The following is an 18,303-nucleotide window of genomic DNA, read 5'->3' on the forward strand; positions in this document are numbered from 1 at the left end:
TAAGTTAATCTCATTCAAGAAACTATATTGCCAAGTTAATCTCATTCAAGAAACTACATATGATAATTTGTATTAAGTTAGTCTCATACAAATTACTCGACACCATTTATTGAAGTATGAGATAGTTTCTATATTGCCAAGTTATGTAGATATGGAAATCATATTTCAATAAATGGTCCCTTCAAAATAAGATTTTTTTTTCTATCACGTATCTTTTCTATCTATTCTTTATCTATCTTTTATATTTCTTTATATCTTAGTTTTCGTATTGATATAGTTTTTTAAAAGAATCTTTCATCTTCATCTTATTTATTAATTTTAATACCATATCACCACCCTTCTTAGTTGGCACTCTAATTAATGACAATAGAAACTATCTCAGTTTCTAGCTTGGGACTGTTCTTAGCAATGTTCTTATCTAGGATTAAGAAAACCGCTTAAATCTTAAGCTACTTTCAGAATTTTTTAGATGAAGCCTTTTTTACATTAATTTATTAGCAAGCACCTTTAAAATCAAAAAGGCTTTTTTTTTAGCCCTCCACTACTCACAAAAGGGCCATGCTACTCGAAACCGCGATGACGATTGACGAGTGAACATCCCCTGCATCACCCTCTGCACGTGACCCGCTCACACACTCTCTCTCATCAGTCATCGCCACCCGAGTACCCGACCACCGTCACGCGGACGTCTCTCCTCTCTTCCCCTCTAAAACCCCACGAAATCGCCGAAAGCGAGTAGCGGCCGCAGCCCGCAGCGAACACAGCCCCGCTTGCGGCTTGTCTCTTTCCCCCCCCCCACTTGTTCAATCTCTCTCCTCTCCCCTTCTCCCCTCCCGGAGCGCAAGAAAAGCTCAGATTCCTGGTGGTTTCTCCCGTTCTCCGTCCTCGATCTGAGCGTTGCCTGCTTCCCTGTCTCCCTCCCCTTGCCCAGATGGCCGTCCTCCGTGTCCTCTAAATCTTCCGCCGCAGCAAGCTTCCCCCACTTGTCGGCTGTCCTGCTGCTGCTGCCAATGGCGACCAAGGGAGGGAACGCGAGGGCCGTCCCGGTGGGGGCGCTGCTGGTGGCCGCGCTCCTCCTTAGCTCTTTGGCTCCCGCCTACGCGTCCTCGTACCCTGCAAGTGAGTGAGCGGCCGAGGCTCGGGCTCCTGGTTTCGCTCGCCTCTCGAGTCTCGCCCGGGGGTGGTTGTTTGTGTTGGATTTGACGGGTGTGTTTCGTTGCCATCGCTTCGCAGGGGTGGTGAGCGGGTTCCTCTCCAATGCGGCGTCGTCGGTGGTGAAGCGGCTGTGGTCGCTCAAATCCACCACCAAGACAGGTGACTGCTGAAATCTCTCTGCCGTTTTGTTCCATCTCCGGTTCCGATTTGTGTTTTTCCTGAGACGCGTTTGCTCCTGGTGTTGTAGCAGCGAGCGGAGGCAAGTCGATGGTGAAGTACGAGGGCGGCTACACCGTGGAGACGGTCTTCGACGGCAGCAAGCTGGGGATTGAGCCCTACTCCGTGGAGGTCACCCAGGGCGGCGAGCTGCTCGTCATGGACTCCATGAACAGCAACATCTACCGGATGGCGCTGCCGCTGTCCCGATGTGAGTGCACCTGGCTGACCTCCTCCTCCTAGCCCCCCCTGAATCCGGCATGTTTTGGTGTTACTCCCCAGTGGGGGCTCCGCTAATTATATGCTGCTATATGTTTGGTGGAGTTGGTGCTGCCGAAGCTGTGGATTGGTTGGTGTCATCAATTCCGGCATGGCCATTCTTTTGATGGCGATGTCTTTGTTAGCTTGCAGCTTGCACAGGCTACGTAATGCTTTTTCAGTTGCTTTCAGCTGATTTATGCAACTTGGCCACTTCCATTTTTATGCGGTGTGTTCACTTGTACAAATGTGGTGTGAAAAAAAAGGTGTCAATCTAATCTTTGCTACTTTTATGCTTATATATGCAATGGTATCAAATTTTGTCAAGGTGTTGCTATAGCTGTTGTGTTTAGCACTAAGAAGTGCGTCATCACATGCTGATCCCCTCTCTGTGATATAAACATTTGACCCAAACAGTTATACTGATTACCAGCAATCTAACTCCCTCCGTCCACAAAAGAATGCAATTCTCGCTTCTCGAGAAGTCAAACAGTTTGAACTTTGACTAAATTTATACATAAAATGGTACTAACCTTCATGATACAAAATATGTACCATTAGATTAGTTATAAAATATATTTTCATAATAAATTTATTTGGAGACATCAATAATAATATTATTTACTATAAACTTGGTCAATCATGAGCTAGTTTGACCGGCACGATTCCCATAATTACATTCTTGTGTGGACGGAGGGAGTACATCTTTTCTATGTGTTTTTCTTTATGCCTGTCTATGTTTCATTTACCAGCAAATGCTTTTGAGCCACACAAGATTTATCTCATCTCCTGAAACTGGGCTGAACAATGCAGATAGCAGGCCGAAGCTTGTTGCTGGTTCCCCTGAAGGATTTCCTGGTCATGTTGATGGGAAGCTGCGAGAGGCGAGGATGAACCATCCAAAGGGATTTACAGTGGATGACAGGGGTAACATCTATGTGGCTGATGCCATGAACATGGCCATTAGAAAGATCAGTGATACAGGTAAGCTAAAATGTCCTGCGGTAGGGTAGATGCACATGGTTTTATCCGTTCCTTGAGTATCCAATGTTTGCCTTTTGGTGTTTGCTGGTTTTGTCCGTCACGTATTCAGCACCTGGATCCAAAACTGCATTTAGAAAGAGGATACACTGTTAGGCACACTTTGTGGTCAGCTTGAGTAAATATGCTTAGTCTAGTCTCTGAACTGCATTGTGATGTCCAGATGAAATATTTGTTTGAGTGCTAATTGCTGAAAGCTTCTTTTTCTTTTCCCAATATTTTTTTTGGGAAACCTGTCATTCCATTTTACAGAATGGAAATGGACGAGAAAAAAAGGGATTTGCTGAATTTTTTTCAGAACAGAGCCTCTTTGGCATTCAAAAGGCTATCAGTGAATAATGAAATTGCATTTTTGAATTCAGACTTACCTATTCGTGGAAGATTATGTTCTAAAATTACATAGGAAATTTGTTAACTGATATCTTCAAATTTTCTAGCCTAATTTGTACCTTGTATACTTGATATATACATATATATTGTTGACTTGTTTAGGCTCGTGTCTCTTTGCTCCAAAACTATTTCTACATGGATAAATTTTATTGTGTTCTTCCAAGTTGAAGTTAGCTAGAGGCATGATCCTAAGTTCCTAACTGGGCTTGAGTTTTAGTAAGGTCTGTGTTTAGATGTTTCTGCAATCATTATGCATACTTTCCCTTATACCTAATCTCTAGTAAAGAACAAGTTCATATCTGCCTGACATATTGTGTTCTGATTCTTAGGGGTTACAACTATTGCTGGGGGAAAATCAGGCAGAGGAGGGCATGTTGACGGACCAAGTGATGAGGCAAAATTTTCTACTGATTTTGAAGTTCGTTACATTGGCAGTAGCTGCTCCCTTCTGGTGATTGACAGAGGAAACCAAGCAATTCGGGAGATTCAGCTCCACTTTGATGACTGTGTGTACCAGTATGAAGCTGGTTTTCCTCTAGGTATATTATACATTGCTCCATTTTCTGCAATCATTGCTGGACCTGAAAAACCTATGATTAAAGCTTACCACCTAAACATGCCATTTAAACTCTATGATGTATCTGATCATATTAAGTTTCTATGCCTGCAGGAGTCGCACTGCTTCTTGCTGCCACTTTCTTTGGCTACATGCTTGCACTGCTTCAACGCCGAGTTTTAGGGATGTATTCAAATGGAGATGTAAGTATCAAGTGCCTAACACTGTCTTTATTTTGTGAGGGAAAGAAAAAAAATGTACCTTCCCTGGCAGATTGGCAGGGTTAGCAAATATGGCTAGGACTACAGTGGTCCGTGAACCTGCTGTAATGCAGCAGGCCAGCACATGAATTTTGTTGTCATCAGTGTTTTGTCTCTCCTGGTATTGGTGTCCATCATCCATTGGCTTCGGTCTGGGTCCTCCCCACCCTGAAATGCCTCCAGCCAGCCAAGAATTGCTACCAACTTTATGTGCAAAACAACTTTTTAGGTCTAGATTAATATTGTTCTGCTTAATTGGAGTTAGACTAGAGTACTAAAACAACTTATCTTCTTGTTAGTTATATTGTGCATTTTGAAAGTCGTGTCGACATCTAGTTGTTTGTTTATGATGGAAGGTTCGTCGAGCATTATCCAAAAAAGAAAACAGAGGGAACCATACAATTGTTCAGTTTTAGTTTATCCTTATTTGGATTGTCCAGTTCAAAATTCAGTACTTGTCGAGACTCGCCATCCTACTTGTATTCTTGCAGTATATTGTTCTGAACGCAAATTTTACAATGCAGGAGCAGGAACATGAGAGTCCAGTAAAAGCTAAATTATCCAGCATTCCACCTCCATACCAGAAGCCACTGAAGCCTTCTCTTCGCCCCCCGCTAATTCCAACTGATGATGAACCTGTGAAACAAGAGGAGGAAGAAGGGCTCTTCACGTCAATCAGCAAACTTGTGGGTGGAGCAAAATCATCAATTGCAGAGATAATCGGCGCCGCATTCTCCAGAAAGAAGCGAGTAAACATTCATCATCACCACCTGGGTAGGCCAACCTCCTGGCCAGTACAAGAAAGCTACGCCATCCCACGGGACGAGACCCCACCGCCACTGGACACAAGGGCGCCGACCCCTCGCAAGAACTACGCCTTCATGTCCAAGGAGCCGGAGAAGATCCACCACATCCGCCACGGTCGGCCTCAGTTACATGGCTGGACCGGAGAAGCAGCACCTCAGCAGCAGCCGCTGCCGACGCAGCCGCAGCCGCAGCCGCAGCAGGTGCATCACCAGCAGTACCTGCAGCACCACAGGCAGTACTCGGCCGGGCCGCAGACCTTCTACGAGCCGAGCTGCGATGCAACCAAGGAGATCGTTTTCGGAGCCGTGCAGGAGGGGGACACCAGCCGCCGTCCCGTGGAGATCAAGGCCGTGAACCACGGGGACCCGGCAGCGCAGTACGAGCAGAACGGGCTGCGATTCCGCAGCAGTTACAGCATGGGCTACAATGGCAACTAGTCGAGGAAGATTTATTACTGCCTAGTAGTGTTTTGGCGTCCTCCGTTGTACTAGTAGCTGTAACCTGTAAGGAAAAGAGAAGAGCGATAGAGAGCACTCGAGGAGAGTATCGGTCCCCTCATTGACAAGTGAAACGGAAAGGCTGGAGTTTTGGTAGAAGAGCTTGGTGATAATGGTTATTGGACTCTTTTACTGGCGGTGACATATATATATGTATGTATGTAGTAAGTGAAATGCGTTTTGACCTCATTCGACGTGAATTCCTTGGGGAGATGATTTGGGTTGTGGAGAGTGGCTGCAGGGTGCTGGCCCTGTAGGACATGTGCGATGTTTCGGCTCATGTGTGGCTGTGGCAGGCTGGCCAGGACGGGCTGGCTGGTTTGCTCAGTGGTGGACCGAGGCTAGCGTAGCAGCGTAATAGCGTTTGACATTTTTGTTACTACCGCCGGTCACGTGGGTCATGTATCATGTGTGGCCATGATTTCACCTTTTGAATGCACCGCCGGACACCGGTAGTGACCCACTCGACGAGTGAACCGTAAAAAATCCGAAAAGATTCAATTCTCTCTATATCCTTATTCAAAATTCAAATGATTATTAATTGAAGTTATAGAAAATAGTATGAATAGGCATATTAAAAGAGGAAATTCTTGACTCGATAGTAAGTTCGAATTGTATGTTTTTCTAGGCTAGACGAAGACAGTAGTACTCTACTGCTCTCCTTTCGATGGGGTCGCAGTGAACTGAATTCACGGCACCATGTGCCGATGCCCCTCCTACGTCCGGTCCACCACACTCCGATCAGTCCCAGTCCCAGCTGTCCGCGCCTTCGATCCTGCACGGCCGCACACCGTGACACCAATATGGAGCGGAGGGGAGGACCGTCGGTTCATCTCGCCAAAAGACAAGGCGCAAGCGCAACACCACCACGAAATCGTCTCTACTCTCGGCGTGGTTCTGCAGTCGTCCTGGCACATGCTGCCGCAGTGCCCGCGTGATATCGGCGGCTCGGGTGCCCTCCCCACGCCGTCCAACCTTGCTCGCCTGCCCTACCAAGCGGCCTTTTTAAAGACGATATGACTACAACCACACGAGGCAAGCGCTCGAATTTTTTGTTTTTTAGCCCCTTTTTCAAAAAATTTCACAAATATGCCTATAAAGGTATACTTTCAAAATCGGGACCCTTAACTCGACGCCATCGTCGTTGGCGTCAAGCTTACACGTCTCGGCGCTATAGATTTAGGCGCCTAGTTCTTGACTCGACACAGACGTGATGGTGACTTGGCAGGCACATTGGCGCCGAGTTTGGCGCCGTAGATTTTGGCGCCATGGTTATTGGCGCCAAGCCCTGTCTTACGTATGGGCCCTCCCTTCCTTTCTCTCTTCCTCTCTCTCTACCGCTCCCGAGCCAGGGCGCCTCCAGCGCTGCCGCACCGCCGCGCCCACGGCCGCGCGTAGCCCCGGCCGTCCGCGGCCCTAGCCCACGCCGGCCCCCACGCCCGCGCCCACGGCCCCAGCCGGCTCGCGTCGCCTCGCCGTGCGGAGCGCTGGCCGTCCCGCGCCCGCCACGCGCCACCCCTCCCGGCCCCCGCCGTGCCGGTCGCGCGCCGCCTCGTCCTGGCTCGCCGCGTCCACAGCGCGCATAGCTGCTCCTTCCGGCGACCCCGGCCGCGACACGGCCCCTGCTCCCAGTGCGCCGTGACCTCACCGTCGATCCCGTCCTCCGTGTTCCCGTCCTGCTCTAGTCCCGGCGTCCGCGCCGCATCGTTACGTTGACTTGGACAAGTAATTTTTTTTGAATATGCAATGTAGGTACTTAGTTAGCTTGAACTGTAGTGCTACTTTGATTATTTGGTAGTTTCTAGTAAATTTGATTATGTAGGTAGTTGATTTAGTTAGTGAGATAGATATAGTTAGATAGCTAGTGACATAGGTACATAGATATAGTTATTAGATAGCTAGTTGATTTACTTAGTTAGATAAATATAGTTAGATAGCTAGTGACATAGTTATTTAGGGTGTAGTTAGTTAATATCTATTAGAGAGGTACTATATAGCAGCTACTTTGGACTAAACGAACTGTATTTCAATTTTTGTTTGAACTACTAGATGGACAATCTAGTGAACATATATCATGGAGGCACCGTGGAAAAGAGATCGCTATGGATATATTGAGTTTGTTGAGATGCAAAGTGTGTCTGTGTTATTCAATGAGAAGACTTCATTTAGTGAGTTGGTTGCAAGGGCTCAGGAGGAGCTACATTGCTATAGAGCTGATGATGATGATGGCATCGCAGTGGAGGGTGTACTTCACCTAGGTTCCCCTCCCAACATCCTAAGGAAGATGATCCCAATTGGGTGTGCAGACCAGTGGAAGAACTATGTGAGATCAGCTATGAAGTGCTAGTTCCAAAGTTTGGACGTGGTTGTGCATCGGGTGTCAGTTGATCCCATCCCTTATGGGTTTTCCCCACCAATAGATCAGTAGGCACACTTTGACCCTCCCATCCCAGAACTTGATATGGATGTGGAGGTTGCACCTACGGTTCCCGATGCTCAATCTGCCCTCAATGAGCTAGTTGGAGATGTTTGTCAGACTCATGATGTTGTGGCAGATCCTTCTCATGAGATCCCTTTGACACAGAATCATCCAAGTAAGTGTCTTATCCGTATGGTTATTGGGAGCTTACCCCCTTCCTTACATCTATTTTTTCATTCTTTCCTCATTTTTCTACTTATGTTGCAGGAGACATTTCTAACAATGTGGATGTGCCACTGTTACTGCGCAAGTACACTATGGAGATGGATTCCGTGGCTCCAATAGTGTTGAAATTATGAATGATTTGGATCCATATGAGATGGCAAGGGCTCTTGATTCTGATGATGATCGTCCTGTTGGAGAGCTGACATAGAGTGATGTTGAGATGCTGAGGCGTATCTTTCCCGGCTGCCATGATCTAAGAGTTTACGAGTTCAGCAATCTTGCTCATTTCAATCAGGTGTGTGCAGAAGGACATGATGATGAGCTCCTAGAAGCTCCCGAGGCCAGCCCTAATATGGTAATTGAGAAGGTTAGGGTATTCAAGGACCTCCCTGCATTGAAGAGGTGGTTGTAGGCATTTGCATTGATATGAAAGAGACCTTATAAGGTCTTGCATTCATATGCGGAGTGTCATTACATAGTTGTGTGTGACAAGAAACGCTGCCCATAGAGGGTTTGTGCAAGAAAGCAAAAGGTCACCGAAAAGTGGAAGATCACAAAAGTTGTCGTACCACACAATTGTGCTAACCATGTGCTGACTCTGAAGCATCAACAGTTGACATCTACCCTCATTGCCAAGCGGTTGATGGGAATATTGCAGGGAGAACCCAACATGAAGGTTAGGACAATTATCAGGACCATTGAGGCGTTGTATGGAGGTTATGTGATAACTTATGGTAAAGCTTGGAGGGCTAAGCAACGAGCATGGAAGATGATATATGGGGACTAGGAGGATGGGTATGAGCAGCTGCCAGTACTTTTCAATGCAATCGAAGCGGTGAATCCAGGCATGCATTATGAGTACATCCTAAAACCAAATGCATGAAAGGATGGGAGGTAGATATTATTCCATGCTTTCTGGTGCTTCCCTTAGTGTGTCGAGGCCTTTAGGCACTGTCGTCCCATCTTCTCCATTGATGGTACATTCTTGATTGGCAAATACCAGGGCACACTTCTTATAGCCATATCCTATGACGCGAACAACAAGTTGGTTCCTTTGGCATTTGCTTTAGTTGAGAAGGAGAACAATGACAGTTGGGGATGGTTCTTGAGGCTAGTCCGGATACATGTGGTTGGGCCTAGCAGAGAGGTTGGTGTCATATCTGATGGGCACCAGGACATACTTAATGTCGTGCGAGAGCAGATAGAGGGGTATGCACCTTTGCACCATCGTTGGTGTACTCGGTACCTTACCAAGAATCTACTCCGAAAGGATGGTGTGAAGGATAACTTTGATCTGTTTCAGGAGGCTACTCGATAGCTTGAGGACAAGTACTTTTAGAAAAAGTTGAAGCAGGTTACAACCGCATCAAATGCAGAAGGTAGACAATGGCTCACATGTTTGATGACGGATTTGGAGAAATAGACAAGAGCTCATGATGCCGGTGGATGGAGGTACGAGTTTCAGTGCAGCAACATGGTGGAGTCATTCAATAAGTTGCTATTAGGATACATGGTATGCCTGTGAATGTAATCGTTCAATTCATCTTCTACAAGCTTGTTGTCTGGTTCAACGATAGACATGCCCATGCATTGAAGTTGCGGAGTGATGGAGAGATATGGGCTTCAAAACCAAAGGCACACCTAGAGAAGGCAAATGAAAGGGCTGGCACACATGAGGTTACATGTTTTGACCACGCCACAGGGACTTATCAGGTTGAGCATAGGGGCGGTACTACGTTTGACGGCGAGGTCCGAGAGTCGAGGATGCATGTGGTAATCCTCCAAGATTTCTCATGCACTTGTGGTAAACCAAGGCAGTACCACTTTCTATGTTCTCATTTGATGGCAACAGCTAGGCATCACAACTTTAATATCGAGAGCAGGATACCTCATGAGTTTAGTGTCGACACACTTGTGCACATATGGAGCCCCTGCTTCGTGCCTTTCCGGGGCCCTAGAGAGTGGCCTCCATATGATGGGCCAAAGTACATTGTGGATCTAGCTTACCGTTGGAACAAGCGTGGATCAAGGAAGAGGACGAGGCATAGGATGGTTATGGATCAAATACCTAGAATAACAAGGTGTGGGAGAGGAACCCCATTTCTTACTAACCCCGAGCAGTACGAGTGCGGCAAATGCGGTAGACTAGGCCATAATTCACACACTTGCCATTGGTAGATTAGTGAGGTGTGACTATTGGTTGTTTTCATTATTTCATATTTGTCGTATTTATTCAATTAATTATGCATGTCTCAATTTATGCTTGTAATTGTGTCAATTACTTGTACATTTCTAAGTTTATGTTTCATTGTATATTGAATTTCTATTTCATTAACTTTTTTGTAGGATGGCGTAATTCCACCTGCGTATGAGGAGACCCACTGAGGACATCTCATAGCGGTGGGGCAAGTAATAATCTATACGTCTTGTTCAAATTTTTGTGAGCGTACATGTGTTTGTGAAGTAACGGGAGACTATGTTTTATTCCATGCAGGACCTTCCGCTCCTTCGTCCTAGAATCCACAAAGGGTTCTTGGACATGCAGTACGATAATAGGTACACTCTTTTCCTATAAAGAGCTGGCCTAGATGTCATCTCTTTTTAGGTTCGTTGTGGGTTGCCCAAGTTCAACTCAGCGGCCATAACTGCGTTGGTTGACAGGTATTATCTTCAATCATTGCCTCCATTCATGGCCATTTGTTCATGCACTTGCCTTTTTGACATGTAATCTTGCTTTGTCTAAAATGTAGGTGGCGGCCAAAGACTCACAACTTTCACTTGCCTTTCGGAGAGATGTCAGTCACGCTCCAGGACTATCAGAAGATGCTAGGTCTGAGGATTCATGGCAATGCAGTGACTGGGCAGTGCAGGTTAGAAGGTTGGAGAGCACAAGTAGAGGCCTTCCTTGGGCATGAGGTTGGCGAGCAAGGGGCTCGCAGTTCTAGAGTTCTAATCTCCTGGCTCTGGCAAGAGTTTGCATAGTGCCCCGAGGAGGCAGATGAGGAGATAGTTGGGTACTACTGCAGGACGTGGATCCAACACCTGTTTGCCTACGTTCTCTTCACCGACGCCACGGGTGACACTGCGTCGTGGATGTGGGTCCACTGCCTCACTGCCTGAGACTAGGCAGGTCAGTACAACTAGGGCTCTATAGTGTTGGGTTTTCTTTACCGGTAGCTTTACGAGGCGTGTCGTCGGACTTCGTCCTCATCGTCACTTGGTGGATGCATGTACCTGCTCTAGTTGTGGATGTGGGCTCATCTACTAGTTGGTTGTCCTGAGGTTCTGGCTAGTCATGAGCGGTTCCTAGGTCAGCCTCCACGTTGGCAGCCGACGTGGGCGTACCTTTGGGACCAGGTTAGGGTTCCGTACGTGAGGCTAGAGCGAGCGTACATTGAATTCACCAACGAGCTAGACACGCTCACGGCGTCTAGTGTAAGTAAATTTTATTTCCCATGCTGGTTTGAAATGGTTTAGTATAGCATCTAATATCTTATTGCAGGTGTCGTGGGAGTCATACGATGGAGAGGGGGGCACTTCCTTTTTAGTTGAGCAACATGTGTGGGTGCGACGATGACTTCTACAGGATGAGATGCCCTCTAATCTGTTTCTATGTTGTCGAGTTCCACCTGCCAGATAGAGTTGCACGCCAATTTAGAGTGGGATAGCTTTGGCCAACGGCTCCATTCTCGACTGGCGTTGACTTACATAAGTAAGTGTTTTGCTATTTCAACTGTCTCGTGATGGTCCATTTCCATTAATTCCTATATAAGATGAAGTAATGATGACATACGTGCACTTTTAATATGGTGACATGTACATGGATTGAGATGAATGTGCGTGTATGGGCATTTCTTGTTCTCATCATTATGGCAAGTTATAGGACTATGGGTTCAACCCATGTCATGATCTATTTTCTCTTCTTTCTTTGGAACCTAAAACGACCCCGATTTCCACGAAGGGAAATCCACAGCGTCGAAGTGTAATAAGACCGTTGTAGATCATATTATCTAAATTCCAGTCGAATATCACATCCATACAACGATATTATCAGAGTATGAATAGTGTGGAATTACATAAATTATTACATCGCCGCATTGGCGGAATCAAAAGTAGCATTCATTCAGATCAGCTTGAAGATAAGATCGCCAAACTCGAGCGTAGGCATGAACCCCTTATCCACCAAACTCCTCGGAGCTATACTCCTCAGCAGAACGTGTGTGCCAAAATTTATCAGTACGATTTGTACTGGCCACTCCCAACCCTATGAGCATTGCTTTGTGGAAATTGGATGCAAGTTGGATATGGTCAAAAGGAACCTATAAGGCTGGGGTTTATTATGCATTTAGCATATCAAGTATATATATATGTATAGTCAAGTTTTAACACCATTCCCACACACATTCCACCCCATTCCCTTCCTAGAGCCAGGTTTCGATCCTGGGATCGATATACCACCATCTCCACACCATTACCATACCATCGCTCAGTCGACAGGCCAACTCCCTCTCGGCACTATCTCAAGGCCCGTAGCCCCTGGCTACGACCGACACTCTCTCACGGGGGAAGAGGAGGACTCATCTCACTATCTAGTTTAAGCAAAACCTAGGAAAGGTCCATAGCCGACAAGTCGGCACATGTATCGATCGATCAACCATACACTCTGTAGAGGTTTTACATAACCACAAGATCCGCCTTCCTTGCTGACCGTCGTCAATTGGGCTGATACCGGCCGCTTGCTAGCCTAGGATAATGCCACTCTACCATTCAGCCATGGTACACCCCAAGTCTAGTCCGGGGTGGCTGAAACTGTGAGTCATGAGCCGGGTCCACAAGGTCTCCATGAAGTCTTAGAAGGGTGTGGGGGAAATCCTCTATGCCCCGTACCTCCTTACACCGTCCGCTATCAACCTAGCAGTAGTGGCAATATCCTACCAAGTAGTCCGGCCGTCCCACACCATATAGGGCGAGTGGTACGTAAGGCTTCCCGATGAATCTGAGTACTAGTAAGTCCTTAGGGATGACCAAGCCAGAATGTCTTCATCAGGGTTTCCATTTATCGTGCCACCACAGCACCTCCATCTCGGGCTCCTTCCATCACAGGTTCACACCCAGGGCCACCTCATATACCATTTACCCGCCACAAGTATCCGTTCCTAGGGGTGCCCAGGTAGCACCCCATGGCGAGACTTGCCCCAGGCTCGTCCTATACTCCAACTTGGTCGACACAACCCTCACCCTCCACACACCCAAGTCACACACGCAGCACTCTCCCCATAGTCCAGATAACACCAGTTTCCACCACGCATGTAGTATAAGCGTAGTAGAAGTATAAGTAATAAAATATATAGCAGTGAGCGTGTGTCTAGCCTAATAGCAGGGTATGCAGGGGTAAGGTTGCATCAAGGTAAAGGCCTTCAAGTAAGCATACTACCATGCAATTCCTATCATAATATGACTGTAGCAGTAAAAGTGAAGCAATAGCAGTTCTATATTAGCCATGCGTAATAGGTGCTACGAGATTGGGTGGGATGTGGCACCTTTAGTGTAGTCATCTCCATTCTCCTCACGGTACTCATGATCCTCGTCTGTCTGGTTCTCCTCCGAGTCTGCATCGATCGCATCATAGTCGCGTTAGCGACGTCTATAGAATAGCACAAAGAAGCAATGAAAATTTAAAAGAGCCAAATGCACTCAAACATGGGTTCATTGCGTGGAGCTTGATTTTAGATGAATTTTGGTCCTGGTTTCGTATTTTTCTGAGGTCATTTGAATTAGTTATGAATTTCCAAAGTTTAAATCATTTCTAAAAAATGGAAAAGGCTGAATTAATCCTGGGCTAACACGTGTCACGCTGTGACTGGTCCATGTGGCATGCTGACGTTAGCATGACGTCATCATCTCAGTTCCAGGCTGGCAGGTGGGGTCCAGCTGACGTCAGCATGACGTCCACAACGTCATCAATTCTGACAGGTGGGTCCAGGGGCTCTTGGGTCACTGACATGTGGGTCTGGTCAAAGTCAACGTCAGTCAACGGTCAACGGTTAGAGTCACTGACATGTGGGGCCTGGGCTGCTGACGTCAGCAGCTGATGTCATCGTGACGTCACCCCGACTGTGTTGGCTTCTGACGTGTGGGTCCCGTGTGACGTCAGCATGATGTCATCATCTGACATGTGGGCCCATAGTGTCTGTGCCACTGACTTGTGGGGCTAGGTCAACGGTCAGCGTTGACTGGTCAACGGTCAACATGGGCCGGGTCTCAAACGGGCTTTGGTGGGCTCGAGTTGGGCCGGTCTAGGCCAGGCTAGGCCGGACACGTGGCAGGCTGTGATGTAGCCACGTCACAACCTTGGGCCTCCACTAGGCTACGGTCTACGGCTGTGGGCGTGAGCGTGGCTCACGGTGGACCCATGTTCATGGTCCATGGACCTAAGGTAGGGTCCATGGTGGGCCAAGTCCACCCTTCTCTCCTCTGGCTGGGTCCATGTACACCGGGTGTAGGCGCGGGCGGCCGGCGAGGGGAGTTTTCCCCTGTTTCTCCCGCGGCTGTGCTCCCACCGGCGGCGTGCCTTGTTGGCGAGCCTTGCCGTAGGCGCTGGTGTCCAATCAAGGTGGGGGAACGCTTCACCAAGCTTCGGTGAACACAGTGGTGGGGTCTAGGTGATTGCCAGGGCTTCCTACGGCTTTGGCCACGGTGGTCGGCGGCTCGCGTGGCGGTGCTCGTCGACGAGCCCCTCCCAGCAGCATGGGTGTTCAACTAAGGTGGGAAACAACTTGGCCTTACCTTGGCGGGTGCCCTAGTGAAGCTAGCAAGGTGGCTGGACAGCTCCAGTTGGTTGGCCGTGGTGGCGGTGCACGGCGGGACTCCGGTCGAGGTCTGGTGCTCGTGGCCAGAGCGTTGTGGTCGGCTAACGGGTTACGGTCTACACGGCTATCGTCCAGATGTCACAGTGATGCTCTATAGCTACGTTCCAGTGCGGCGAGGCAGCCGGGTGCACCAGCGGTGGCTACGCCATGCCGGTGGCGTCGTGAGCGTGGGGTGCGCATGCTCTGCTTCGGCGTCCGTGGGGCTAGGAGGGGGTCTTAGCGGCGAGAAGCTCACCGATGGTGTTGTGGAAGATGGGATGGTGGTGCAGTGGCGGGTCATAGCCGTGTAGCTCCAGAAGCAGTGCAGCGCGGCGTCGTGGCGTCATCTCCTGCTCTGACGACACCGGCGGCGTCGCACAGCTTCTGCACTCCCCCCTTCTTCCTCTTCTCCCTCTACTCTCTTGGCTCGGGTGCACCGTGGACGGCCACCAAGGTGGCGGCGGGGCGATGGGACAAGCTCTAGGGCTCCCGGGGCTGAGGCTTTTATAGCCGAGCTCGGCCATGGAGCTCGGTGATCGGTGGCTGGAGATTGAGGGGGAATCAGAGGCGTGTGCATCTCATCCAACGGTGGCGTGAGGTTGCGTGAGCGCGACGCAAGGGGGAGCAAGGCCATGCCTCGAGCGTGACCCCCTGGCCCGCTCCTGCCACCGCTATCGGTCCTTGGTCGCGTGGGCGGTTGAGCGTGGCGTGGAGAAGATGAACAGGGGAAAGCTAACAGGTGGGGCTCAGCGGGCAGCGACTGCAGGCGAAGCGGAGGGTGCGCGGGCGTGTACAGCGTGCTGGGCCGGCTCGTGGGCCGCGTGCGCACGCGCTGGGGGAAATGGCAGGCGCGGTTGGGCTGGCTGGGCCGCTAAGTCGAGCAGGCCTGGCTGCTGTGAGGTTTCTTTCTTCTTTTTCTTTTTCCATTTTGTTTTTCTTCTTTGTTTTGAATTCAAATTTGGTTTTGGAATTTGAATTAAAAATTGGTGCACCAAATTCATTGGAGTTTTAGATATGAGGCCCACAACATTCTTATATAAATATTCGGAATTTATTTAGCTATTTTGTATAACAAAAATAGGTGTGGTTTTGTTATACAAAAATAGAATTAGTTTTTCTCTTTAAACCTTTATTCTTTGGTTTGAGTATTAATTATTTTTTGGTTTATTACTTTATTGGAGTTGTTAAGCATATTCATAACTCAAATGGAAATCCAAATCACATTTTGAATTAACAATGTATGCAATACTTTATTTGTTAGTATTTAAATAAACATGATAACAAATGACATGCCATGCTCATGAAATTGTCTGGTTGGGTTACTTCTAATGCAACACTTAGGGTTGGCTCCTACAATGTCACTCATCATCACATGGGAGTTTTTAAGAAAAACTTTGTAGTTGGTATTTTTAGTGTATGGATTTTTGGGTTGTTACAGAACCCACATGGTAACATTTTCCATAGTGAAGCTTACATATGATGATACTATTACGTATGATTTCTTCAATCACTCTGTAAATTTCTTGAGAAGCTTACATCAAATAGTCACGTCATATAGCTTAGGCGCCATCGTTTTACAGCATCAATTTCATACCTGCAAGAAACTAACATCTTACGTGACGTGCAGGTTGGATTGTCAGAAGAATAGAAAGATTTTTGATTGGGAGAAACACCACCAGTACTACATTGAACAATGGGAGCTGTTGCACGACAACTTGGACGAGAACAACGAGCCGTACACGAACCGTGAGTACAGGCGCTACTAAGCTTGGTACCAACGTGCGACGCGTTGCAGGCTGAGGCTACAATGGACAGAAGATGACTACGTCGACATCAAGTCCTCCGACGATGAAGACACGGCGTACGACCAAACTACTCGTGTAGGAAGGTAGGTGGAGGCAGGACCAATCTTGGACAGAGTGATAAGTCAATTGCCTTATTTTTCTATGTTAAGTTGCATACCAATACATTTTGCGTTTGAGGTCTCTATTTTAGTTAGTGGCACCTTCGAGTCGTAGCATCCTTATAATTCAGTACAACATATGGAGTTGATGAACTGGTCAGGAATTAACTAGTACTCCATACTAGATTAGTAGCGTCCTCATTTTTCATTGTCCACCATAATCTTACTGTGAACTTTGTTGCAGGGCAATACCCTCAAATGCTCGGTTGAAGACATTGAGCACTTTCGTCCGAGAGTTAGGGACGACGACACGTGTAGCTTCCTAGACGTAGGATTCAAATTATTCTTTGAAACATATTATTTTGTACAACAGAGACTATCATGTCGGCTACGTCGTGCGGCTGCCCGTTGTGGCTGCAGGACAACCACGATGCAAGACGTGCACGTTCCTTCCGCAAGCAGAGGAGGCTTAGGTTCGTCTAGCCAAGCACCTACATGGTCCATAGGCATTGCATATGAGGATGAGGACGAGGACGAGGATGAGGATGATGACGAGGTGAACCAGAGGCACGAGGAGCTTGGCCCGTCTCAGCTCTAGGACGCTCCCTTGACTCAGCCTACATAGCCTTTAGGCACTAGGCGACGCCGTCCACCTAACCCTTACACTCTATTCACCGACGCTCTTAGTCACAAGGGTAAGGGTAAGATTAGGAGGCAGTGAGGGTTTGTGGTAGATGTTATTATGTAGTATTATGGACTTTGTGGACTTTCATTATAAACTATTGTGAACTGTATGGACTATTATTATCGAATATGAACTACTATGGACTGTAATTATAGATTGTGTGGACTATTAATATGCTCATGTATATGGTTTCAGATGAATGTTGCATATATTTGTATGGTTGTACATGTATTGAGGTTAAATTCTCATCTCATATTTATGTATGGGTGGCATAAAAAATAGGGGAAATTATGGCAAAATTTTCTGCCTAATGTACGTATTAATCAGCGACATCAGTTTTTTTGGTTCAAAATAGTGATTGAAGTCTAAAATTGAATAGGCTTTTTCAGTCATGGAATCTAGGGGAAAGCCTTTACAATGATTTGTCATGTCATCGTTGAATAGTCTTTTTAGTGTCCTTCGAAATAGTGATTGAAGTCTGAAATCAAATAGGCTTTTCAGTCATGAAATCTAGGCTCTCTAGTGTCCTACGATGTAGGCTTTTTAGTGATTCTGAGTATACTTTTCAGGAGCATTTATAGCACAATACAATGGCTAGCAAACCTGCCTCCGCCTATATATATGCGTTCTAGGATGCATTACTAACCAAAAGGGAAAACAAACTAGTATTCGGTTTTGTTGGAATAGGAATGTCTGGAGGGTCATCTAGAGGAAAGGGTTTTGGGAGTGGGAGAGAAAAGGGGGGATGAAGGGAACTCCCATTGTGTGGGAGGGGTCTCTTGGGCCTGATTTCTTTGAGAAACTAGTGTATCAGTTTCCCCTCGTGTCGACGAAATATGGTCGGCAGTCTACCTAGGGGTATGCCCAAGGTAGTAGATTGTCGGCAGACAGATGCGCAAGCCACAAACAAGATGGTGACGCAAGACAGACACGAGGTTTTATCTAGGTTCGGCCGCCAAGAAGGCGTAATACCTACGTCCTGCGTCTGATTGTATTGTTGTATGTCAATGAGAGATGTTTTTAGAGGGGTCCCCTACCCGCCT

The 18,303-nt window shown here is 47.3% G+C and overlaps 1 protein-coding gene across 2 annotated transcripts; it reads left to right on the plus strand.

Moving 5' to 3' along the window:
- The first annotated feature begins 719 nt into the window (after positions 1-719).
- On the plus strand, positions 720-5,552 carry LOC136474700 (uncharacterized). 2 transcript variants are annotated; one of them, XM_066472265.1, is made up of 7 exons: positions 720-1,119; positions 1,234-1,314; positions 1,403-1,582; positions 2,443-2,613; positions 3,390-3,599; positions 3,731-3,819; positions 4,401-5,552. In XM_066472265.1, the coding sequence occupies exons 1-7, from the start codon at positions 1,011-1,013 to the stop codon at positions 5,118-5,120; spliced, it is 1,560 nt and encodes a 519-aa protein (XP_066328362.1). In that variant the 5' UTR covers positions 720-1,010; the 3' UTR covers positions 5,121-5,552. The 2 variants fall into 2 exon arrangements, with proteins under 2 accessions (XP_066328362.1, XP_066328363.1); XM_066472266.1 differs by having other exon boundaries at positions 1,406-1,582.
- The last annotated feature ends 12,751 nt before the right edge of the window (positions 5,553-18,303 follow it).

This window comes from Miscanthus floridulus, chromosome 8, assembly GCF_019320115.1.
Source record: "Miscanthus floridulus cultivar M001 chromosome 8, ASM1932011v1, whole genome shotgun sequence".
Lineage (NCBI taxonomy): Eukaryota > Viridiplantae > Streptophyta > Magnoliopsida > Poales > Poaceae > Miscanthus > Miscanthus floridulus.

What these genes read in the sequence shown, in the direction of transcription:
- LOC136474700 (XM_066472265.1), top strand. Translation starts at nt 1,011, where the DNA reads ATGGCGACCAAGGGAGGGAACGCGAGGGCCGTCCCGGTGGGGGCGCTG. An exon ending in CGCGTCCTCGTACCCTGCAA is followed by an intron (nt 1,120 to 1,233) that starts GTGAGTGAGCGG and finishes ATCGCTTCGCAG; the next exon opens with GGGTGGTGAGCGGGTTCCTC. An exon ending in TGAAGCTGGTTTTCCTCTAG is followed by an intron (nt 3,600 to 3,730) that starts GTATATTATACA and finishes CTATGCCTGCAG; the next exon opens with GAGTCGCACTGCTTCTTGCT.